The sequence below is a fragment of the Propithecus coquereli genome, unplaced genomic scaffold (assembly GCF_000956105.1).
Source record: "Propithecus coquereli isolate 6110/MARCELLA unplaced genomic scaffold, Pcoq_1.0 Scaffold210, whole genome shotgun sequence".
Classification (NCBI taxonomy): Eukaryota; Metazoa; Chordata; class Mammalia; order Primates; family Indriidae; genus Propithecus; species Propithecus coquereli.
Genome location: NW_012146079.1, coordinates 2779213 through 2806144, shown reverse-complemented (window position 1 = coordinate 2806144; position 26932 = coordinate 2779213). Strand labels below are relative to the sequence as shown.

At 34.0% G+C, this 26932-nt stretch overlaps 1 protein-coding gene across 4 annotated transcripts in view; it reads left to right on the top strand.

Annotated features, from left to right (window-relative positions):
* AKT3 (v-akt murine thymoma viral oncogene homolog 3) overlaps positions 1 to 26932 on the top strand; it is a 295324-nt gene that overhangs the window by 200994 nt on the left and 67398 nt on the right. For all 4 annotated transcript variants that reach the window (XM_012644381.1, XM_012644380.1, XM_012644382.1 and 1 more), the window contains 2 exons: positions 17911 to 18033; positions 25272 to 25400. In XM_012644381.1, coding sequence (XP_012499835.1) covers positions 17911 to 18033; positions 25272 to 25400 — 252 coding nt within the window. The remainder of the gene's footprint in view (positions 1 to 17910; positions 18034 to 25271; positions 25401 to 26932) is intronic.

Here is a 26932-nt window from a genome sequence, read left to right as displayed (position 1 = left end):
TTTTGGAAAAAAAGCTGATAATGTAAATTCGGGAGAATGTATCTTTGGATTTATAAAATAAAATACACGTTTAATAAGTCTGTGCAAAGCGCTATGATAGATATCGTAGGGCATAGAAATCTAGATTGAACATAGATCTTACCCTCAAAGAGTTTATTGTCTAGTGGGGAAAATGAGGTACAAAAATTATACTAAGTGTAAAGTGATATTTATCACCTGTGTCAGAAGTACAGTTGAAGGTCTGTGGGACTTCAGAGGAGAGAAAGGAGATTTCTGCATGGTAGAATGAAGAAAAACTTCCTAGCAGGCGCTAGCTAGCATCTGCATTTTATTCTAAACCTAGAGAATTTAGGAGATTAATTAATTGGCGATTGTAGAAAAAAATTGACACACAAAAGCAGATTTCCAGATTAACCAGATGGTTTTCTCTAGCGTTAATACTCCTACATTATTTATCTTATTTGGCATTTGGCATGTCTTCTTTTTTTTTCAGAATTTTTGTTTTTGAATTGGGCTTATACATAAGGACTAAATTTAATGTTTCGAAGCAGGTGGACTGATTCTATATGTGATATATATAATTTTAAAATGCATAGGTAATTACAACATTGCTATGTATATGGAGAAAGCAAAAATGAAAATTAATTATTTATATTTAGCAATTTTAATAAAAATGGAGTTTTTATATAGTTACTATCCCAATGTTTTATTCTTTCAGATTATCAAATGTACTTTAAAATAATGCTTTAGTTCTTGAAACATAATAAGGCTATTTCACTTTTTGATTTATCATTGCTGGGGAGGAAATCTGTGACCACTATGTATGTCCTTATGGTGACTCATTTAATTTTGGTTTTGCTTTAGGTTAACCTTGCCATTTATTCTACCCAGGGATGCTTCCTAGAAATGCAGAAAACTTAATTGCTGTAGAAAAAATACTAAACATAGTAGTTATATTTTTGAAATAAGATTGAGATGGAGGGAGAGAATTAAAGTAAGGGAAGCTATAAACACACATCAACAATCCACACATACACCATAACTTACCAACGGGCAGCGTCTGTGTGATGTCTAAGAGACTTGAGCACACGGATACTGGCCTGTTGTGCGCAAGCTCTGGTAGACTAATAGTGCTCAACCAAATGGCAGCATAGTCAAATCTCTTTATATCCAATTTTCCCCCTGAGATAGGCTTCTTTAGTGGGCCCATTGAAGTGACTAATTTTTACTCAATTCATACTTACTGTCCATTGGTTTTGAATTAGCAATAGCATCCTTTTAGTCTGTGCTCTGGGATGTTTATCATGAAATCTAAATATAACAGTTGAGATAGGAGTTAGCATGCTCTTGGCCATGCTTGCTGTATGTTTGCCAATATGACATTCATGTGCCACATAACATTTCTGTCAATGACAAATAGCATATATAACAGTGGTCCCGTAAGACAGTAACATGCTATACAGGTTTGCAGCCCAGAAGCAATAGGCTATACCATATAGCCTAGGTGTGTAGCAGGCTATAGCATCTAGGTTTGTGTGAGTACACTCTATGATGTTTGCACAATGACAAAATCACCTAATGACACATTTCTTAGAACGTGTCTTCATCATTAAGCAATGTGTGACTGTATTTAAAGTACTAAAAAATCTCGATGGAGGTGGATTGTAAGAGAAATGCTCGTTGTGAAAAACCAACACTGCTTTCTTGTGGGCTTATCAGTGCAATGGATTTGCCTCATAATTGCGTGTAATTTATTTACATAAATTCAAAGAAATGGGCTTAGCAAGATATAGCTGAGATAGATTGATTAATTAATTGATTTAAATAATATGATTCTGCCATTCTTCTCAATGAGTGTATTCACAGAATGACCTCAAGATGAGAATAATGATACATTATAGTACCATTATGGCTATGATAATACTGGTGCTATCGGATGCAGAGAATGAGCACTTGAATTAATCTAGAAAGAAGAGAGGAAAGGAAAGCAGAAGATGGAAGAGTAGGAAATCACTCTTAAAGTGATTGCGAAACTGAGACTTAAGGGTAACTGTAACTTAAGGATAAGTTATAGCAGTAAGGATTGGAAGGAGGGCATTCCTACAAAAATAAATAGAACATGTAGAATGTGCAGGAGCATGCAAGTCCCACCCCCGGTATAGTACAGTATGGATAACGCATAAAGTTCTGCAGAAGGACAGAAGAGTCTCAACAGGTAGTCAGGTCACATTAGGAGACATCTTCATTCCCAAGTCATTTAGATTTTGTTCTGAAGGCAGTGGAGCATCATGGAAGAATTTCCATGAAGAAATGTTAGAAAGAATGCTTTCCAGCAGTACAGAGCTTGAAGTGGAGAGGACAAAAGTGAAAGCAAGGAAAATACTTGGGAGGCTGCTACAGTCAGGAGTTTTTCAGTCATTCAGTTATAAAAATGATGAGGTCATTAATTGAGGTAGTTTGAGAAGAAATTAAATTCTAGTGATACTTAGATTCTAAAATCACTAGGATCTAATGACTAAATATACAGAGAAATATCATTTAATTTTTGATTTTCTGCTTAGGGAATTGTGGACACCGGGCTATTCATAAAAATAGGAAACACAGGAAGAAGTTTCTCTTGGGGATCATCCTTTTTTGAGGTGCCTAGTGGGGATGTCAAGGAGGTGGGAGAGTTAGGTCAGAGATACAGATCAGTGTCATCAGCAATGCTGAAACCGAAGACGTGAAGAAAGGCCCAGTGTGAGAAGAGTATGTGGAATTGGAACATCAGTGGCCAAGAGCAGTGCCTGGAGATGTGATAATAAGACATGTTGGTGATCAGAGAAGCCTAAGGAAGGTCGTAGGCAGCAGGAGCCAGACCAGAGAAGCCTTAGACATTAAGGAGAGATTAAGTATAAGAGGGTATTGTAAATCCTGTAAGGTAACAACTGAGAAGTGCCCATTGGATCTGACATCTCGTAGTTCCTAAGCAGAGTACCACAGATCCTTCCCTGTTTTGGATTGCTGCAGGGTATGCACCTTGGTTATAATACAGAACATACAAGAGTTGGTTTGGAGCCCAGCAGAACGAGGTTATGAGTGTGAGTTCAGTGCAACTTTGGTGGACAGTAAGTTAGCATTAGTAGAACAGATTGTAAAACCTCTTTAATATTGTGACCAGTAACACTGCTGCTAATATATCCAATCCACCCTCTTTTTATACCTTAGGTGTTAGTAAATTTACATGAGAAGCAGAAAAATATCCTGGGGGAAAAAAGTAAACTGAAAATTGACGAAGGTGGTGTTGTTTAGTTTGGTTGCAGAGTCTTGGGACTCTTACCTAAAATCTTACTCGTAGCTTTATTTCATTCAGGCCTGTAACTTGGACCTCTGAAATTTCTCACAAGGCTGGAATTTCCTAGAAGTTAGAGATTCGTTAGGGGAGTAAAGGAAAATCATCATGTAAAAATGTTATTCATCTGATAAATTCTTCACATTCCTTTATTTTCTTTATGTAGGTACTGGTAACAGTTTCAGTTATTTATTATTTTTGTCCATACTAAGTTCATTGTGTATTCTATATTAATTTCTTTCATAAAATTTATTTTTTGTATTATCACTTTTAGTTTCATGCCATTCTTGAGATGCTGTCATACTTATTCAGATTTCTTAGTATTTGTCTGGTATTTTGGAACCAAAATCATCTCATTTTAAATTCATATAAGACAAAAGTACCACCAATCAGCATTCTAGTTCTCCTTACTAATTTATGGAGGTGTGAATTGGGTAATTTTTAAATTAAAAGTATCATTTCGTATTCATAATGATTTTTTAAATTTTATAAAGTTTAGATAACTTTATTGTCAGGAGTCTGACAAGCTAATTTCTTTGCTACCTATTTTAGTTATTAATATATTATTAGGTAATATCAGGATTCTGTTGCTTTCACCTAAAGCTTTTTCAGATATTCTTAAGCCAGTAAAAATGCATTTCATTATTCACGTTAGCATCTAAAGTTCGAGGCAAAATAAAGTTGAGAGTATTTTTTCTTTCTTTTTTCTTTTTTGTGCCGGAGTGGGGTGGGAGGTAAGAGAGAGTCGAGAGTATTTTAGTATATAATTTTATAATATTTCAAGGCCAGTTTCCTAAAGTGAATCATTAAACAAATATCTCACTGCATCTAAAGTAGTCATCAGAAGACTTGACTAGCGTCAACATCTAAAATGCTTGCTTGCTTAAAATCTAAAATCTCAGGAGAGGTGACTAGCACTACAGGGGTTGACCAGGCATCTGTCTGTTTCCGCAATTCCTCTCCATGTCTTATGACACAGCATGGCAATTTCAGGGTAGTCAGACATCTTACACCAAGGCTGGCTTACCCAGAGTGAGCTTTTCTCTTAAAAACAGAGGAAGTAATATATCTGTAATTCAAGACCCTAAGAAAGAAAAACAGGACAATAACACAAAACAATATTCAAATATTAAAAACTACAATAGAAAAACACAGGATATAGTCTTTTGTGTTCTGCCTTTTTCAATTAGCATAATACTTTTTAATTTCATCCATATTATTGCATGTATCAGTAGTTTGTTTCTATGGCTTTACTGCATGGTATGGATTGTTCTGTATGTTTATACCGTCACCACTAGATAGACATTTGGGTTCTTTGCAACTTGGGCCTGTTAGGAAAAAAGCTCTAGTGAATATTTCAGTACAGATCTGTGTGTGAACATACATTCTTTAATTATCTTGGGAAAATACCTAGAAATGCAATTTCTGTGTCATTTGGTATGTTCAACTTCGTAAGAAACTACCAAACTATTTTCCAAATTGACTATTCCATTTTTGCATTCCCAGAAGGTTGTTTAACATCATCACTGCACTTGGCATGGTGGTATTTTTAAATTTTGCCCATTCTAGTGGCTATGTAGTAGTACCTTATAGCTTTAATTTGAACTTCTCAAATAAATAGTGATACTGGACATCTTTTCTTGTTCTAATTTTCCATTTGTGTATCTTATTTTTTAAAGTATATGTTAAAATCTTTTGCCTGCTTTTCAAATTAGTTTTCTTTTTAATATTGAGTTATCAGACTTCTTTATATATTTTACATAAGTGCTTAATCATATATATGTTTTGTAAGTATTTTCTCCCATTTTGTAGTTTGCGTTTTTATTTCATAAGAGGGATTTTTTCCCTGTGTATATGTCTGTTTTAATCTATAATAATCAGCATTGTTTTGCATAATTTACATTCAATAAAATTGATCAATTTTGAGTGTACAATTCAGTGAGTTCTGACAGCTGCATAACCTAGTTACCGTCACCACAGTCATGTTGTAGAATGTCTCTATCACAAGTCTCTCCTGCCCCTTCACAGTCAGTTCCCACCCTGGAAACGACGGATAGGCTTTTCAACCAGTATCTTCTGAAGGGCAGACTTTTAAATTAGGTGACATATTAATACAATTTATCAATTTTTTCTTTTATGATTTATAAATTTTGTGTTTAATTTAAAAACATCTTTTCCTAACTCATTTATTAAGATTTTCTCCTTAGCCTTCCTTCTAGAAGTGTTAGTAGTTTTAACTCTTACATTTACATCTGTGATCCATTTCAAGTTAATTTTCATGTATAGGGCTATATAAGGTTATATAAGGGTCAAAATTCTTTTTTTTTTTTTTTTTTTGCGCAAACAACCCCATTAAAAAGTGGGCAAAAGATATGAACCCAAACTTTTCAAAAGAAGACAGACTAATGGCTAATAAACATATGAAAAACTGCTTAACACCTCTAATCATTGGGGAAATGCAAATCAAAACCACAATGAGATATCACTTAACTTCAGTGAGAATGGCTTTTATCAAAAAGTCCTAAAACAATAAATGTTGGCGTGGATTCGGAGAGATAGGAACCCTCATACACTGCTGGTGGGACTGCAAACTAGTACAACCTCTGTGGAAAGCAATATGGAGATACCTCAAAGAGCTAAAAGTAGAACCACCATTTGATCCAGCAATCCCATTACTGGGCATCTACCCAAAGGAAAAAAAGACATCTGCACTTGAATGTTTATAGCAGCACAATTCACAGTTGCAAAGATGTGGAAACTACCCAAGTGCCCATCAATCCATGAGTGGATTAAGAAAATATGGTCTATGTATACCATGGAGTTCTACTGAGCCACAAAAAACAATGGTGATCTAGCACCTCTTGTATTATCCTGGATAGAGCTAGAGCCCATTCTCCTAAGTGAAGTATCCCAAGAATGGAAAAACAAGCACCACATATACTCACCATCAAATTGGCATTAACTGATCAACACTTACGTCCACATGTAGTAGTAACATTTATCAGGCATCGGGGAGGGGGGAGGAGGGCATGGGTATATCCACCCGTAATGGGTGCGGTGCGCACCTTCTGGGAATGGACATGCTTGAAGCTCTGACTTGGGTGCGGCAAAGGCAATATATATAACCTAAAGATTTATAATTTATACCCCCATAATATGCTGAAATAATAAAAAAAAGCAAATGGATATCTAATTCTTTCAGCATATTTGTTGAAAAACTATCTTTCTCCCATTGAATTACCTTGACACCTAGTCAAAAAGGTTGATTTTTGGATTCAATATTGTTACATTGATCTATAAATATATCTACCCATCCTTACAGTTTTACCACACTGCCTTCAATTTATCACACTTTTGCTTTAGAGTGAGTATTAAAATCAGATATCTTTTGTTTCTTTTGCATTTCCATATAAATTATAGAGTAAGACTATTGATTTTTTTATATAAAGTCCTACTGGATTTTCATTGTGATTGTGTTAAATCTATTGATCAATTTGGGAAGAATTGACATGTTAACAATGTTATCTTCCGATCCGTGAGCATGGTATATCTTTTCCCATTATTTAGGACATTAGATTCTTTCAACAATATTATGTAATTTTTATTGTACAGTCTTGAACATATTACATTTATCCATGAGGAAAATTTATAATTATTTTTCATAATTATTTTATGTTTCTTATAAATGGTTTATTGTTACAAATTTCAATTTCTAATTGTTTCTTACTAACATATAGAACTACAATTGATGTTTACTTATTAGCTATGCATCATGCATTCTTGCTAAACTCATTTATTGGTTTGAGTAGTCTTTTATAAATATTGTGGGTTTCTCTGTGTAGATGATCATGTCATGTAAGAACAAAGATGGTTTTACTCCCTCTTTTCTAATTCATATGCATTTTCTTGCCTTACTAAACTGTCTAGGACGTTTAGAACAATGCTAAATGGCAGGTGAAAGCAGATATCCATGCTTTATACCTGATTTAGAGCAAAAGTATTCATACTTTCACTACTAACTATTAATATGTTGTTAGCTGTAGGTTTTTCATAGATGCCCTTTATCAAGTTGAAGAAGTTCTGTTGTATTCTTAGCTTGCTGAGCTTTTTAAAAATAAAATCACAACAGTTATTTTCTTTAAAACAACTTTTTTATATTTATCATATTATTAAATATTTTTATTAGGTGATATTTTAATCCCAGAAAATGGGATTTTAACTTTTCTTGTTTTGCATTACTTCTCTAAAAAATTGCTAGCTTACAGACTAGTTTTTCTAATATCAAGCACCTAGTCGGTGATCTAGAATTCTGGTTATGTTTTCAGACTTATTAAAAGAGAGAAAGAAGTAGAGAAATAGGGCTTGAGGCATTTAGCCTATAATTTATAGCTAACACACTTAGCACCAAACAGCTGTTTCAGAGCAACCTTTATTTTAGATGCTTTTCAGTTCTCTTGTAGCATCTTAGGGGGTTAATTTATATTTTAAAGAAATTTTATTTTGAACCATGTTATTAAGATACGGCATTTTCATATTTGCATCTCATGTCTATCACTGTCATTCTGAAACAACCTTCAAAAACTAAATGTAAGTAGCTTTGCATTAATTTTTCTGTGTCAAATGCACACTGAGTGAAAATTGTGAAAAGATAAGCATTATCTGGAAGATGATTAATAAGAATTACTGATACATGTAACAATAAATACTTTGATTCTATAAGAGTAGATTAATGCTTATTTTATTGTATAACTCATACAATTTCAATTGCATGGCATGGTATTTTTGATTAATTTCCCTGTAGGTGAGCTAGAGCCATTCTTTTTCTCTTGGGTCTTTTTGTATACCCATGGGATGTGTTAATCAGCATTATTGCACAGACTGCCATGTCTTCTTGCTTAATTAATTCATTGTCTTTAGGTTATTCAGATTCTAAGCTCCATCAATATTATGATAATGAATCTAATCATTCAAATTAATGAGACCCGTATTAAACATACTTTATTATTCTCCAGATAGCCAATCTTATATAATTACAAAAGAATGACTAAAATTATATAAGCATTATTTGTAAGAAAAAAGATAATTGACTTTAAAACATTAGGTTGCAGTGATAATTCTCAGGACATTTTTAAGTCCAAATCTGTATTTTTGGGAAAATTTGTTGCATTAAAGATATAACTTTTTTAAACAGTTTTTTTAAAATACAGCAATTTATTTTCAAAATAAGCATTATAGGTTTGTGATAAAATGCTTGTATAGTTAGTAGTTTGAGATAATGCATTTATATTACTGTATTCCTAAAGCATGACTAAGCATAACACAGAAAAAATTAAATATGTAGTCTTTGCCTAAAGGAACTTAAATTTCTAAAGATATGCTGCCTGCTTGAGCAGCAAATAACTCATTTTCCTTCATGAACAAAAGCAAAGTTAGTCAATTATTGTATATGATTTTTTAATACTTCTAATCAAAGTATTTTACCTTCAAAACTTTAAGCCTGATTTTCCTTGTGAATAATTCTTTGGAAAGTATTTTTAAATTTAACTTTATTCTTTGCAGTACATATTATATTTATTAAGCACATGATATGTGCCATATACTGGGCGCATAGTGCTGAGAATACAAACATGTAGAATACTTTCATAGTCTATTTGTTCCTCTGTGTATAATATGTGGAGTTTTTCTCAGAATGTTTTAAAGATTTTCTCTTTATCACTGATTTTTCACCAGTTTCCGTGTGCTCTGACTTCTTACATTTTGAGCTTCCATGCGTGTATGTGAATTTTCATCTTGTTAGGGTTCATTGAGATGCTTAGATCTCTGTATTTATTATTTTTATGAACGTTTGGAAAATTTCAGGCATTATTTTTCAAATTCCTTTCTTCTTTCAGTGACTTCTGTTACCCACATGTTGACTCCTTGATACCGTCCCACAGTGTCCTCAGTGTCCAACTGTCACTGAGGCTTTTTTTTTCAGTTGTAATGTATATAGTTTCTTTTCCTGTGATTTCATGTTCATTGGTCTTTTCTCTTGCAGTATCTCATCTGTTAATACTATCTAGTGAACTTTTTATTTCAGACACCATTTGTCATCTCATTTGTTTCTATTTTCATTTATCTCTTCTTTATGTTCATGTACTGTTTTAAAGTCAATGTCTATTAATTCCATCATTTCTATAATTTTTAGGTAGTTTCTAATGACTGATTTTTCTCTTGGTTGTGAGTCATATTTTCCTGCATCTTTTCGTGTTTAGTAATTGTTGATTGGATGCTAGATCATTTTTTTGGGGGGGGGTTTGTTTTTGTTTTTTTTCCCAGCTTTATTGAGGTATAATGAACAAATGAAATTGTATTACTTTAAGGTATATAATGATGAATTGAGATACACACACACGCACACACATGTGCGTGTATGTATTACGAAATGAATGATTGCTGCAGTCAAATTAGTTAATACATCTGTTACCTCACAGTTACCTGTGTGTGTGAATGTGTGAGAGAGAGAGAGAGAGAGAGAGAGAGATAAGAATGCTTAAGATGTACTCTTTTAGCAAATTTTAAATACACAATACAGTATTTTTGACTGTAGACACTATGCTGTACATTAGATCCCCAGAATTTATTCATCTTATAATTGGAAGTTTGTACCCTCTGACCAATATCTCCCTGTTTTACTCACTCCCTAACTCATGGTAACCACTATCCTACTCTCTGTTTCTATGAGTTTGACTCTTTTATATTCCACATATAAGTAGAATTATATAGTATTTGTATTTATCTGTCTGACTTATTTTTCTTAACATAATATCCTCAAGATTCATCCATGTTGTTACAAATGGTAGGATTTCCTTTTTTATGGCTGAATAATATTCCTGTGTGTGTACCACATTTTCTTTATCCATTCATCTGACGTAGGTTCTTTCCACCTCTTAGAATAGAGATACTTGGACTCCCATCTTCATTGCAATAAATAATGGTACAGTGAACATGGAGGTACAGATACCTCTTCAGGTACTGATTTCATTTCCTTCAGATACAAACCCAGAAGTGGGATTGCTAGATCATATAGTAGTTCTATTTTTAATTTTTAGGACCCTGCATACTTTTTTCCATAACGACTGTACCAATTTACGTTCCCACCAACAATACACAAAGGTTCCCTTTTCTTCACATCCTCACCAACACATTATCTCTGTCTTTTTGAAATTAATAATAGCTATCCTAAGAGATGTGAAATATTATCTCAGTGTGGCTTGGATTTGTATTTCCCTGATGATTAGTGATCTTGAGTACCTTTTCATGTACCTCTTGGCCATTTGTATGTCTTCTTTGAAAAAAGGGTCAGGTTCAGGTCTTTTGCCTATTTTTTAATCTTTATTTATTTATTTAGGCTGTTGAATTGTAGGAGTTTCTTGTATATTTTGCTTATTAACCCCTTATTAGATATATGGTTTGTAGATATTTTCTCCCATTCTATAGGTTGCCTTTTCACTCCATTGATTGTTTTCTTTGCTACATAGAAGCTTTTTTAGTTTGATATAGTCCCACTTATTTATTTTTGTTTTTGTTGCTTGTACTTTTGGTATCTTATCCAAAAAAAAAAACCATTGCCAAAACCAATGTTGAACAGTTTTTTCTGTGTTTTCTTCTAGGACTTTTATAGTTTCCGTTCTTATGTTTAAGTCCTTAATCCATTTTGAGTCGGTTTTTGGATATGGTGAAAGATGGGGCTCCAATTTTATTCTTTTGCATGTGGATATCCAGTTTTCCCAGCATCATTTATTGAAGAGACCATTCTTTCTCCATTGTGTATTCTTGGCGCTCTTGTTAAATTTTGTTTACCATATATGCATGGGTTTATTTCTGGGCTTTTGATTGTTTTTCATTGGTTAGATATTAAGAATTTGGGCTCTTTTGGGTAGATGCCTAATAGTGCTATTGCTGGATCGAATGGTATTTCTATTTTTAGCTCTCTGAGGTATCTCCAAATTCTTTTCCACAGAGGTTGCACTAATTTGCAGTCCCACCAGCAGTGTAAAAGTGTTCCTGTCTCTCCACATCCTCGCCAACATTTGTTGTTTTATGTTTTTTTGATAGAGGCCAATCTCACCGGGGTTAGGTGATACCTCATTGTGGTTTTGATTTGCATTTCTCTAATGATTAGAGATGTTGAGCATTTTTTTTATATGTTTGCTGGCCATTATTCTGTCTTCTTTTGAAAAGTTTCTGTTCATTTCCCTTGCCCATTTGTTGATGGGGTTGTTTGATTTTACGATAAGGACATCTGCACCCGAATGTTTATGGCAGCACAATTCACTATTGCAAGAATGTGGAAACAACCCAAGTGCCCGTCAATCCATGAGTGGATTATCAAAATTTGGTATATGTTTACAATGGAATATTACTCAATCATAAGAAATGACAGTGATCTAGCACCTCTTACACTTTCCTGGATTAAACTTAAGCCCATTATCCAAAGTGGGGCATCACAAGATCAGCAGAATGGGATCCATTTGTAGTCATCATCAAATTGGTATTAACTAATCAACACATAAATGCACATATCAGAACAACATCTATTGGATGTTGGGGAAGGGGGAGGGCGGTGGGAGGAGGCGGGGAGGAGGGAGAAGGGGACGGGGAGTGCAATGCGCACTACCTGAAGGATGGACATATTTGAAACACGGACTTTGCGGGGGGAACCAAGGGCAACACACGTAACCTAAACATCTGCACCCCCATAATATGCTGAAATAAAAAAATTAAAAAAAAAAAGAATTTGGATTTCCTGGGTTTTGTTGTCTTCATTCAAATAGTGTTAGACCTTGTTCTGCAAATATGATTGACATTTTACAGTCTTGTTTGTTAGCTTTGTTAGTGTAGGTTTAGTTTTTACTCTGATTCTTTAGGGATACCAGTTGAATGCCTGAGTTTTCAGTAATGATTGTCCTCTGACTGCTTAAGATTGAATGTCTCTTAGCTCTCTGTGAGCTCTGGGAATTATTAGGTATACTGCTCCCCATTCCTTCTCTGATTGTCCTCATAGAGCTTAGCCTTACACGTGGCAGCATATTCATTTATGCAGGTTCTGTGTAGCTTCCTCCTCACTGGTATTCTGTCCTGCAAATGCCATCCACCTCACCATCCTCAAAATCTGATATTTATGTCTCCAACACTGAAACCTCTGAGTTAACACTTAGGATTTTTCTTCTTGAATAATGTTCCAGAAAGTAACCCCAAACAAAAGGAGGGTAATCATATGGCTCACCTCATTTGTTCCTGTTCTCACAGGAGTCATAATCCTGCACTGCCTGTTGTCCAGTATCTAATGAGAGGTCTGTTATATATTTTTACAGTTTTCTTTTTTTTGTTTTATATGTTTCTGTCAGTTGTTAGGGCAGTTGGGTCAGTTCAGTCCCATTGACTTTTTATTCATACTTTCTATTTTTTTAATTTCATATTTTTTATTTAAGTATTAATTACATCTGAAATTTGTTATGGTATGAGATAAAAATCTACTTTTATTTTTCTTCAACATGATTGGAAGGCTGTTTTCACATTTTTGTCAATGTATATACTTCTGCAAACAATATCATTGTGTAGAAGATGGCTTCCATATTTCTTTTTTTTTTTAATGAAACTTCTAGAAGAGGAACTGCTGAACTTTAGAAATATCTTGATATTACTGCCAAATTGTTTTGCAAGGAGTTTCTATCTGTTTACCTACCAGCCACCAATGTATAAAGATGCTTATCTCACCACACTTTCCACTAACAAAATATTAAAATTATCCCTTTTTAAGTTTTTATCTCTATTGCATTGATTATTATAAGGTGGCATGTTTTCATATATTTTAGTAACTTGTATTTCTCTTATATTGTCTGTGTCTTTTACCCATTTTTTTCTTTGCGTTGTAGTCTTTTGATTTTTATGATTTCTTTATTAAGTATATGAACTTTCATATTTGTTATGAATATTCCATTTTACCTCTAATTTTTCTGTTTTATGTGGCGAATTCTACTATATTTCCCTTTTATTATGTGTTCCATTTCTTTTATGCTTAGAAAATCCTTCATCCTGAGATAAGATATTTTCTGGCTTTTTATTTTTATCTTTTATATTTAATACATCTAAAATTTATTTTGTTATGTGAGATGAACAGCAAATTGTAGGCCGGGCGCGGTGGCTCACGCCTGTAATCCTAGCACTCTGGGAGGCCGAGGCGGGCAGATCGTTTGAGCTCAGGAGTTCGATACCAGCCTGAGCAAGAGCGAGACCCTGTCTCTACTAAAAATAGAAAGAAATTGGCCAAACAACTAAAAATAGAAAAAATTAGCTGGGCATGGTGGCACGTGCCTGTAGTCCCAGCTACCTGGGAGGCTGAGGCAGGAGGATTGCTTGAGCCCAGGAGTTTGAGGTTGCTGTGAGCTAGGCTGATTCCACGGCACTGTAGCCCAGGCGAGAGATCAAGAGAGTGAGACTCTGTCTCAAAAAAAAAAAAAGCAAATTGTGGTGCCATTTATTAAGTAGTCACTTTTTCCATATACTTTTTATTATATATTCTCATCATCAAGTTATCCTATATTAAATTCTTATAACCTAAAATAACATGTTTCCAGCTGCCTGATTTCATTGGTCTTTTAATTTGTGTTTCTCTTCCATATGAATTATAGCTATATAATATCTCTCAGTTTCTTTGAGCAAAAGTTTTCCTGAAAGCATTATTTATTATGTTGCACCAGAAATCTTCTGGTTCGGTGTTATCTTGGCTCTGGCTCATCTCTTTCATTTCTTCTGAAGCAGTAGCATACGTGTCTACCTTTTACTTCACATTCTCTTCTCAGCCCATCTAAATATGACATCTTGTCTCTGAAAGGTAACAAATGACCTAATTCCAAAGTCCAGTAAATGAACTTTCTTCCTGAAATTTTCTTTTCACCTCTTCAGATACTGTATTCTTGCTTCCTTTTGTACTTCTCTTAGTACTTCATCTCAATATCCTATTCTACTTCTTTTTCTTGTCCTGTGTATAGTAGTACCCTAAGATTCTTCCTTTAACTCCCTTTGCAGTTTTTACTGAATTCTTGGGCTATGTTTTGCTTTCTTGGTCTTAACAATATCCTCTCTGTAAATGACTCCTGTATCTACCTCTATAACTTTGGGACCCACAGTTGCAAAGCTCTGTTATCAAATGCTTGTTTAGATAGCAGCATGTCAAAGTAAAACTCATTGTTCCTCTGTCCCCATCCCTTTTCTTTTCCTTTATAGCAGCATCTACTCAGCCAGCCGTAGGGAAACCTCAACACTGTTGATCTGTCCCTTGGCCCAAGTGGTACAAGCTAGTTCCCTCTAGAATATTGATTCTCTTGAAATGTCTGTTACTACCACTCTAGCTGATGTCCCTCAGAAGCTCTCATCCAGTTCAAATATAACTTCTGATATTAGCAAACATACTTATTCCTTAAATGTCTTCTCTGCTTCATAATAATTACCATATTTTTAGTAGATTAGTGTATATATCTGGCTGCTATAACCAGAGAGTGATGTCCTTATGGGTTGGTACTATTTCTTCTCTTTATGTCTGCAGCTTTTTGTAAATAATTTGCTTAAATTCTGTCCTTGCTCTGAATGCTTATTATTTTTCAGCTGTCCTTTTTCTTCACTACTAATGCTTTCTACAGATGCTAATTAATTACCTACAGTATGCAGATACTATGCTAGGCTGTGGTAGAAATACAGAGATGGATATAACTTGAGTACCAACTTTTTGTAGTTTTCCCTTACATTTTTCATTTGTGAAAAATCCCATTCTTTAAAACTTAAGTGAAATATTACCTTATCTATGAAGTCTCCCCAGATCATCCCAGTGCATATTAATCACTCTTTACCTTCAAAAATACTTTTAATGTCTTAATTATAAAGTTTATCATGGCCCTCTTTTTTTTTTTTTTGGTCAATATATGCGTCCCCTTCATTGGGTTAGAATCTCTGCTTAGTGGCAGAGATTCCTTTTTTAAAAACTACTTTATTGAGGTATGATTGATATACAAAATGCTGTATATTTTTAATAGGTACAACTTGATGAGTTTGGAGATAAGCGTGCACTCATGAGAACATCACTACAATCAGTGCTGTACACATAAGAGATTATGTCTTAATCTTCATTGTATGCCCTCTTTTTCTTTTCCCAGTTCCCAACACAGTGACTTTAAAATAATTGATGCTCACTAAATGAATACTGAATTAGAAAGTTGGTTCAGAGCCAACTGGGAACTGAGAAGGACTATCTAGAGAGTGAGGAAGAAAATTAGGAGAGAGTTGTATACCAAAGCCACGGAACATGTTTCAAGAGAGGGCGGTAGGTGATGTCCTAAGCTCCAGAACAGGAAGAAGGGGCACAGACTTTAAATAGATTACTGGATTTGTCAATTAAGAGGTTGTCGGTTAACTTAACGAGAATAAGTTCCATAAAGTAGTAAGGGTACACATCAGATAGCAGCAGATTGGGAAATAAATAGAATTCTTCCCCTTAAATATAATTTTTAGCTCATATTTTTATAGAAATTGGCTGGCAGACAAGTTGAAGATATATATGGTCTAAATAAAGATCTAGAATCCTGCATATATTATATTGATTTAGGGAGGATCCATATCTCTTGTAAAGTAGATGAGTGAGTGGGAGGCTTGACATTCTTTTAAGAAAACTTAGAAACCTAATCACTATTTTCATTGCATAGAAGACTACCATAACCCCACATAGCGATCACAGGATTGCTTCCTCATAGTTGGTGATATTTTGCATGGCAGAAATTATTTTGACCTGGAAATTTTTCAGAATGGTTTTACTGATGATCCCTTCTTTCTACTCCCTGTCCTTGTTAGGATGGTGATGCATTGGTAGTACTTAATATGTATCTGCCTATATAAAATGAATGAATTTTCAAAAATATCTCTGAGTAATTATATAAATTGATTAGATTTCAACATACTGTATTTGATCATTTTAAGATGCATTTAATATTTCTGTAATCAGAATGCCTTTTATAGTAGGTGGTGTGTCATAGTTCTATTAATAATTAACAAGTTTCTTTTCTTTCTTGGTATTACATAAAATGATGATGTAGTCCCAATTAGTAGCATCTTAGATTTGATAAAATGTGACAATATGCTAGGGAACATTAAAGTTTAGAGACTATCTGCCAAATATTTTAGTTTTGATATTATTAGTGTTGTGCCAGTCTTTGTGTTTGGCAATAGATGATATTTCTCTTCTTGCTCTTGCTCGCTCTCTCCCCCTACTTTCCCCCTCACCCTCATGCCAATGGGTCATGCATAACATTTATCTTAAAACAATAATAGACTGTTAAGTGGGGATGGGAAAGGGGAAGAAGGAATCTGTAGGGAACCCATTTTATGTTACTGGAGATTATGATTTGTTGTGTGCAGAACAAATCTTGGTTAACCATAATTCTCACCGATTTTGTAGAAGCATTAAGAGTCAGTGATCCATGTGAAGATGTGAAGGAGTGATTTCTGAGCTTGCAGTCAAGGGCACATTGACTGCTTGGTTCCTTTCTTTCATCACAGACATAGACTGAGTATCTACCAAGATACCTGGCAATGTGCTCAGCACTGTAAATAATCTCTCATTGTTCTTTGTGGATTTCAACAACAAAGGTCAATAGTCAATACATAGTGCCTGAAACCTCCTTCTTCGTGTATGTTGTTTAAGAGAGATAAGATTTGTAGTTTTTTAAAATGAAGAGCTGGCCTGTTAGAGAACTGGATGCTTGGTAGCAGTAAATTCTACTAAATATTTGTTGACTATTGAATGGTGTATCTTTTAAGTGGTTAACTAGGAAATGGATAGGCTTATCATTTTAAGTGGTTATATGAGAAAAGGTTGACATCGTAGTTTATTATTACTGAAAACAGAAAGAATATACATTGAGAACTATAAAAGGAATAATGGAAGCTTCTCAGTCCATTTTGGGCATTACTAAAATAAATTAAAATTTTAAAGCCTTAAATTTTCTCACTGTAGAAAATGTTGATTTGAACTTTGAAAATATTTCTGATGATATCATGATGGATCAAAAATTGTGTTATAGAACGTAACACGTTTAAATAAACCAGTTTAAGCAAATCAATCCTTTCTTTGAAATCAAAGGTAAATCAAATAATTTAGTAAAAATGTTACATCTATGCTTGTGTTCGTTTATTTTAGTAATGTCTCAATACTTAATCCTTGGAAGAGTGAAGCAGCAGTATAGTGAGGGGGAAATTGCAATCTGATGGTGCGTACTTTTTTCCTCTGGTAACTGAAGGTTAAATGGGTAGCAAGCAGAATGCCTTAAACAAGATTGGTATATTGATTAAAACGCTGATTTAACAGCTCACAGTTTCCCCTTGGAAACCTGGAAAAGAGAAGCCAGCTGCTGTCTAAGAGTGTGCAGTGTCCACCGAGAGTACACTATCTATCATCACAATATGGTGATGAGAGGTGTTTTATGTTTGTGTTAATTTCCCCCACTAAATCAGTAATTATTACAATCCTGTCCCTGCTGTTTACCCTGCAGCTGTTTTTCCATTTGTCGAGAGAGCGGGTGTTCTCTGAGGACCGTACACGTTTCTATGGTGCAGAAATTGTCTCTGCCTTGGACTATCTACATTCCGGAAAGATTGTGTACCGTGATCTCAAGGTAAAAAAAAAAAAAAAAAAGTAATCAAAATTTGTTTTCTCAGAGACTATAGGGACAAACACAAAGTAATTACAAAGTTATACAATTTGGAGAAAAGCAGATTTAGTTGGGAAAAAAGGTACTCTGTTTAAGAATATAGTTCACTGCATTTGAAAGGAAATTTCATTCACTAGTATGTATCTAGTTGCTTTATGTCTGAGTTTTTGATATGTATAGTAATTTTTGCTTGACTACTCTGATCAAATGTGATCTACCAATAATTGTTTAATTTTTCTATAAATGTTATAATTAGAAAAATGTTAACCATCTGATTAAAAGTCAAATAATCTTACAGTTGCTATTGTAAAACAAGTTTGATTATATCCTAACATAATGTTTTATGAAGAAACTTTTATAATAAGACTATTGGAAGGAAAGCATTCATTTTGATTTCAGTATTAACTTTCTGGTGGGGTTAATAAGTACATGAAGTGTTTTAATAGTTTTTTTATTAATTTGTTTAGTTTTCCATTTATAAAAGCACTATATTTGTTTTATTGGTAGCAGTGCCTTGACTTCCCTAAATTCCTTTATGATGAGACTCTTAGGATAGGTCAGAACTGGCAAACTTTCTGTAAAGGACAGATAGTAAATACGTTAGGCTTTTCTGCCCATATAGTCTTTGTTGCAAACTACACAACCCCACCATTGTAGGGTAAAAGCAGCCCAAGACAATCCGTAAATGAATGTGTTTGGCTGTATTTCAATAAAACTTTATTTACAAAAGCAGGCAGTGGACTCAATTTGGCCCATAGATAAAGAGTTTGCTGATTCCTGGATTAGCTCATACAAGGTAATAGTAATTCAGATCCTCATGGCACTGTTGTGAATTAAGTTGGCTATATTGAGGAAATTTGTACTATGACACATTTTGAACAACTTCCAAATGTTACAATCATATTTAATTAAAAAGCAAATCATGTAGTAGTCTTTACCTATTAAAATTTGACACGGAATTGTTTTATTGATCAAATATTACTTCATTTAAGATATAATTTGATTTGTAGTAATAGAAGATACATGAGGCTTTTATGAAATTCTGTTTTGTATGTATGAAATAGGTAGGTATCTGTATATTACCACAGGTAGAAGAAATCACAATTATCACCTCACTCCCTTCTCACTCCATTTCAAACCTATGATTCTTAAATTATCTAATTATTTAAGCAGTTGTCTAGATTATTTAAAGATATTTGTGTTATGTGTCTTTAGATAATAAATAACCCTAATGAGTAACTATTCTCATAAAATATTATTTTATACAATGACAGTAAAGTGTACTATGTATGTTTAGAGTATATTATTATGTTTATTTAAAAGCTGTAAAATACTATATGTAAGAAAAAATTATGCAACTATGAAACATCTAGATCAGAGATGACCAACTATCTAAGTGTCAAAATGGACTAGAGATTAATATAAATCAACAGTGTGATTGTATTTAGCCTGAATCTTTTTTTACACCAAATTATACCTTTATTAAAGTATATTTCTATAGATAAGATTCATACATTTTAAATATAGTTGACTTTTGGCAAAATATATATATATATATATTTCAATAGTTACACTATATATATAGTGTGTTTGTGTGTGTGTGTGTGTGTGTGTGTGTGTGTGTGTGTGTGTGTATGATGTAACTGTTGTTACCACAACCATGGTATAAAAGTTTTCCGTCAGCCCCAGAGCTTCCTTGTGCCCCTTACTATCAATCTCCCTCCACTCCGTACCCCAGACAGCTACTAGTGTGGCTTCTATCACCATAATTAGTTTAGTCTGTTCTAAAATTTCATATATAAGGAGTAATAAAGTATGTTTTCTTTTGTAAATGACTTCTTTTGCTCAGCATGATGTCTGGTGAGATTCATCCATGTTGTTAAATTTATCAGGACTGAATCTTTTTTTTTGTAACTAGGAATGTGACAGAATTCGGCATTCTTGTATCTGATGTCTGCATGGCCAAATAATTCTATATTTAAATGTCTTCAACATGGATGTTTTTTAAATAAATTAGTTATATGACATGACAAAATATGTATTCACTTTCCAAATATACTTAGAAATAGCTCTTTCTGAGTCCATTCCTTCTGCTCCCACTTCATGTTTAATGAGTCCAATTGTAGGGAGAAAGGAGGCGAACGAAGAGGAGAGGCCTGGGTTTAAGGAAATGAGAATAATTTTGAAGTAATAGGTAACATCTAGAATGCTTAAAGCCAGAAGATTGAATAATTAGCTTAAAGAACCCTAAGGAAAAAAAGTTCAGTTGATTGCGGCATTGATTTTAGAAGGATATAATTAGGGTGGTCTTTGTCAATATTCTCCTTTAATTATTTCTCATCAAATGATTGAACATACTGGTATATTGAGGCTCCTTAAATGAGTTCTACTGCCCCATCCTTTCTGATGATGGAATTAGACTAAATTTATTAAACTGCAACATACCTGCTTTATGAATACCAGCCACATAGTTACCACATGCACAGACCACAAACTCTACAAGACAGTTAAGTGGTCTCTGCTCTCTAAGTTTATTTTTTGAAAATATAGCCTTAACTTAAAGGTCTAAGTGAATATATAGCATAGGATGTGATTGTGCACCGAGAAAACTCTATATAATGTAAGAAACTAAATCTTTAAAACTTATGTGTTAACTTGTATCCATAGTATACAGGATTATGTATAAGATAATAAGATATTTTAGGTAGAATCACAGAAATGTAGAGCTGGTCCATATTTTATAGGTGATGTGTTTCAAGCCTAGAAGCCCAGTGACTTACTAAAAGTAATGGACTAAATTGTTAACATAGTAAGATTACCGGAACTCATGAATCCTAGCTCCTTGTATGATGTTCTTGTCACTACACCATTCTGCTTTCTAAAATTGAAATGAAATCCAGATGGGGGACGCATTGGATTAACTCTCGGCAATCTTTGTAAACCTAAAATTCAAATTAAGCTATGAAAGATACGAGAATGAACATTTCAAATATATTTATACTGGATGTATTAAAACAGCATCATCAAGAACTGATTTAGTTCTCTCATTGATCGGTCTTAGATTTGTCTCTGGTCTCATTCTTAATGACAGATTTTATTCAAATGCAAATCCATTTGAGATGCCTATGATAGCTGCACTTCTCAAATAAACTGATGAAAGTATGCTGCTGTCCCATGCAGAGTTGGAGGCAGAGCCTTATTTCCTATGCAAATTTACTTAAGATATTCTATCAGTTCTTATTAACAACTCAGTGTTCATAGCAACAGATAAATGGTCGAAACTTTTGCTTCACATTAGACAGTTTGCTTAATTTATCAATACATATCATGATATGAAATATTGTATTTTTAAGGACCCAAGTTCCTTGTGATTACCTAGGAAAAGGTAATGTTTCTTCATGATAGCGTGAAAATTCTAAAAAATCTCTTCAAACTTCTTCAGCAGTGCAGATTATGTTTTTAAAACTTCTTTTCTGCTTAGATCTTATTTTGCAAGTGCAACCTTTATTTTCAGTGACCATGGCCCTCCAAGTACAGAATAGGCTGAACACGTATTTGTAAGGTGAATGTAATGCTGCTGGAATTCATTAAGAATTAATCTCTCTTGATGGGCACATGAAGAGCCCTCACTCAAACATCATAAAAGCTATCCTTGTAACAAAAACATTTGTAGCCCCTTAATACTTTGAAATAAAAAAAAAAAAAACAGAATTACAAGTGGGGGAAAATAATACATAAACTGCTCCAGATTCTATTTGTGGAACATCTAATCTTATTTTCTACTTAATCAGAGAGTATTTAACCATTTATATTATTAATATGAGAAACCACCAAATAAATTTAGATAATTTCTAAGACTCAGTGAATGCACAAAGAGATGGCTTCAGAGTCTTTGACCAAAGCCCTCCCAACCTATGCCTGCTGAGTCTCAAGACACGTCCCCCAACTCCTGCTTCTAACCAGACTGTCACTGGATTTCCTCATTTATAGAAATCTTAAACTACTGCTGTTAAGAATCCCTTCCACCTCCGAAATTAAATTGTACTGGTATTGGACTGTGTGCCTTATTTGTAATAAATTCTTAAATAGCCTTGCAACCTAGTTGAGATCTCCACTATTGTACATTATGAATCCTTTCTCTAGATTAGGAGAGTCGAAAGTGAAAACATGTTTTCCTCTCAGTATTCAGCACACTCTCTTAATCCCATGGTCATGCAGTCTCCACAGGTCAGGTTGGGACATTTTGGCATTTGGACGCCCATAAACCTAAATCTGCAACGTGCAGAGTAGAAATTCCGTACTACCTTCTTGAGCCTGAGACAGTCTCAGTGCCTGAAACTGAGTTTGATGTGTCTGTGCTAACATAGGGTTTAAGAGGGCAACAGGAATTGTTTATTGCTATTGTTACAATAGTCATCAGAGCCTTGGGAACTGCTCTCTTCATTCCTTTGTTTGATCACAGTGTCAATCATTTAATTAAAATGATCCCGTACATGTATCCACAATGTTTTTAAAGTTTCTGATCGGTAGCCTGGCCTATATCAGAGCAGAGTTCCTCAGCCTGGGTCCTGCAAATGGGTCACAGGCATGGCTAAGCCATGGCCTCCCTCCGCCTGTGGAGTGGTCAGAGGAGCCTCCAGACTGGTGAATGCTGGCCTCAAGACGCCTGGCCACTGATCCTGGCATACCCTACAAATTTCATTTATTTTATTTTACAATAAATGTAAAAGGTTGGGAAGTAATGAATTGAAGAAAAAGACAGCTAGGATTTTTAGAGTTTAATTTTACTCTAGGTACCAACAAGAGCAGGAAGGAATACAGTACTTTCTTGTTAATGATTTTGTGTCCACAAAGCACAGAGGGAAAAGGATTTCAGAGTCTGCCATCTCTTCATATACACACTGTATCAAGACCCTCTGTCAAATAACACCTGTCCTTACTCTCTGAGGAGCGAGGAAGCTTAAGAATAATCATAATAATCATAATAATGATAATAATGCCTGTCCACTTCAGCTGGGCAAAAAATGTTGCCCTTCTTTGTGGAAATTCTGTGAGCTGTTATGTCTAATACTCTTTTTCTCTCCTCAAAAAGCATGAACTTTTAGATAACAACCATTCTAATTGACACAAATAGTAAACATTACCCAGAGTTTTAATATATAATCTATCTTCTTACAACCTCCCATTCCACTTCATCACTGCTTTTGCCAGTGGATGCGGCTATTACGCATAAGCCTGCTGTGCCTGTCTCCGTCTTGGAGACTAGAACTGACTGTGAAGATAAAACAGATGCATGTAAAGTTTTATAAACATACGGTTCCTGAACCGTCAGTGACAGTAGGCATTTCGCATTTTGTGGCTAAGAAAGGGAAGAAGAAAAGTGATTTAGAAGAGAAAACCAAAGAAAGATCATTTGTAAATAATTTTCTTCCTCCTTTACACAGTAGATGGATTCCTAAAAATGTGTGACTAAATACTACTCATATGATGTTAGTGTTGAGTGAATGAGGGATGCGATATCCTGATGTTTTTGATACATACTTCTTTTTCTCATTATGGCAAGTTAGAAGAGGGAGGAAGAAGAGGTTTTTTTGAAAGAAATGGAAAAGAGAGAAACTACTAGAGGCATGTAGATAAAGAGATAATAAGAAAAAAGAGATATAGAGAGACAGACTTTTTCTTGATGTTCCTGATTGGTTTCAATATTCGGTACTTACTATCATTTGCAAATTAGGCTTGATTTCTAGGTTCTGGATTGTAGAGAAGCATTAGGAAGATGCAAGATATCTGAATTCAGATAAAATTAAAACTTCTATTTTAAAAAGGTTCAATGTATTTATGGATCATTCAGCTTTCTGTAGACAAGTTGAAGACAGACTTACATCTGTGAAGTATACTGTACGTGAAATGTGTGTTGAACGTTTAGTTCAGTTGCATAGCGCATTGAAGTACCGTAACAGGAACTTATGTCTGTTCTGATCTTTGCTTCAGTGAACACAACTTGCTTAACTCTATTAAGTGTCTTGTTTATAAGACATTTGATAATAGGGCAGAGGGTTTGATGTCATTACATTTTATATGGCTAGTCTCTGTTTATGTTCTTATGTGGAGTTCTGTTTGAAATTTGATATTAACTTCAGAGTCCAGGTAAACCCTGACAAATGTCATCTCATTAAGGAGTAGAATAAGTATTTGCTCCTTAACTAAAAGTTTGTTATCATTCATCCTGCTAATACATTTTTCATGTCTTGTGTATTTCTCCTATGTGACAAGAGAGGTACCTTTAGGTTGTATCTACATTACTGGGTGATTATGGGCCCCAACTATATAAGGCTGTATGTTCACAATTCAGAACTCATATGTCTCTTTGTGTGATGAAAATCATAACCTTGGATTCAGAATGGGGGGGAGGGATTGGTCAGTTATATTGTTGCTATTTTTAATTGTGTTGGCTTTGTACGAACTCCTCCCCTCCTTACATTTCATAATTTTCACTTGAGACAGATGATCGTGTTAAAAGTCTAAGTTTCTCTTTGGTGTTTTTTAATTAATGGGTTCAAAGAGATTCCAACTTTATAACATTTGTGCTATATATTTTTATTAACTGTTGAATGTTTGACTTTGATATTCTTTTTCTTTTTATGTTTAAAAGGGTTGGTATTTCTTTATTACAAAGAACTGCAAAAGAGGATATCGCCTTACCTTACAAAATAAGATTTAGGTTTGATTTACAACCACCACCAAAAAACATTTCTGTAAGTGAATATTTTATAATAGCAATAGATTCCCAAGAGAACTTGTTGAAAACCATCTGTATATATCTAGAAGAAGATGCTCATCTCTTTGGGATTGTTTAGATCACATTTTGTTTTATTTTTTTTTTTAAAAGAGGATTGATGAATTGCTTTGAAAATTTAATTAGGCTTTAATTCTCAGAACTTACACAATAATGGCTCTTAAAGCTATAGCACTCTTTGCCATTGGTTTAAAAATCAAAAATTTTATAATCATGAAGTATTTTATAAAACATGTTTCTTTTTACACATGAAGCTACAGGGTTTGTAAGTATTGAAAATTCTGTTAACTACAACTCTGTCTTCTTTCCAAAATGCCTTACCCAGCAATCAATAATTTTTCAAAACAGTATTTTCCTATTGTTGGAGACTATATAACAAATGATGTCATTTTTTCTTAATACACAGTTGGAGAATTTGATGCTGGATAAAGATGGCCACATAAAAATTACAGATTTTGGACTTTGCAAAGAAGGGATCACAGATGCAGCCACCATGAAGACATTCTGTGGTACACCGGAATATCTTGCACCAGAGGTAGGCTTCAGTTCTGTTCATAGGAAAAATAACATTGACAGAATGTTTTACAAAGTAAATCATTTAAGCATTAAAAATCATTGCAATACCTACTACTTTTACCTGTATTTCAACCTGAACCAAATTTATTTTGCTCTCACTTACTTTAATGTGGTATTGTGAAGTTGAGAATATACAGAAATTAAATTTTATAAACTTTGTAATTGCAAAGGTGCTAACTAAAGCAGATTAAATCAATTTTTATTTCTTGGCCGTATACATTTTATTTCTTATATCAGTTTTGATTGATTTAATTCAAATAGAATAATTGACTTCAAGAATATTTACATTTTTATAAACCATCTTGGACTTTTTTTAGAAACAAAGAAACTGATTATTGGAGTTACAGTATTGTGGGTTTTTATACTTAATTAAAGAAAATTATTGAGAAAGTTGTTGACAATAGCTACATTTTAGAATTTATGTCAAAGGAAGCTTCAGACTGGTGACCTCTTTGTGCTGAGGGTTCTACAATAATTTATTAATTTGCTTATTCAATAAATATTAATATTTATTGTGTATCTACTATATATTGGATATTTTCTGGGTGATACAGTTGTAGGAACAAGACAGAAAAGGATCCTATTCTTGGGGAATTTGCTTCTAGGGGAGGGAGAAAGAATAAAAATAAATAACAATGTCTTATGTTAAATTACATGAAGAAAAAAAAAGCAAGGTAAAGGGAAGAGTGTGGTGTGGCTGTTGTATATAGCGTTCCAGTTACTCTTGATGTGTAACTTAGTGGTGAAAAACAACCATTTGGTATGCTTGTGGATTTCTGAACCAGGAATGCAGATGGGGATAACAGGGATGGTTAATTTATGCCACACTGTGTGTGAGGCCTCAGCCAGAGAGACTTTACAGTGAGAGGGTGATTCTATGGCTGGAGGCTGGAGTCATCTGGGAGCATCTTCACATATGTCTGACAGTTCTGCTGGCTGTCCACTGGTCCCTTATTAGGGCCGTTGGCAGGAGCTCTGATATTTGGCTTCTCCATGTGGCCTCAGCTTCCTCATAATGACAACTTCTGAGTAGTCAGGCTTAGGGAACAAGTTAGAAGTTGCATTGCTTTTTTTATTTTTTTCCCACCTGGTAAACCATCAAAAGTTTATTAATTTTTTAAAAATTTATTTTCATAGTATATTTTTTATAATTGGAATACAATTCATATATCATAAAATTCACCCTTTTAAAGTGTACAATTCAGTGGTTTTTAGTGTGTTCACAGAATTGTACAATCATTACAGCTATTTTGAAAATTCCAAAATATTTTCATCACCCCAACAAGAAACCCCATACCCATTAGCTCACCATTTCCCTTCCTCCCAGGCAACTACTAATCTGCTTTCTGTCTCTATAGATTTACCTATTCGGGACATTTTCATACAAATCAAATCATACAATATGGAGTCTCTGTGACTGGCTTGTTTCACTTAACACAATACTTTCAGTGTCCATTCATGTTTTAGCATGTTATTGCTACTTCATTCCTT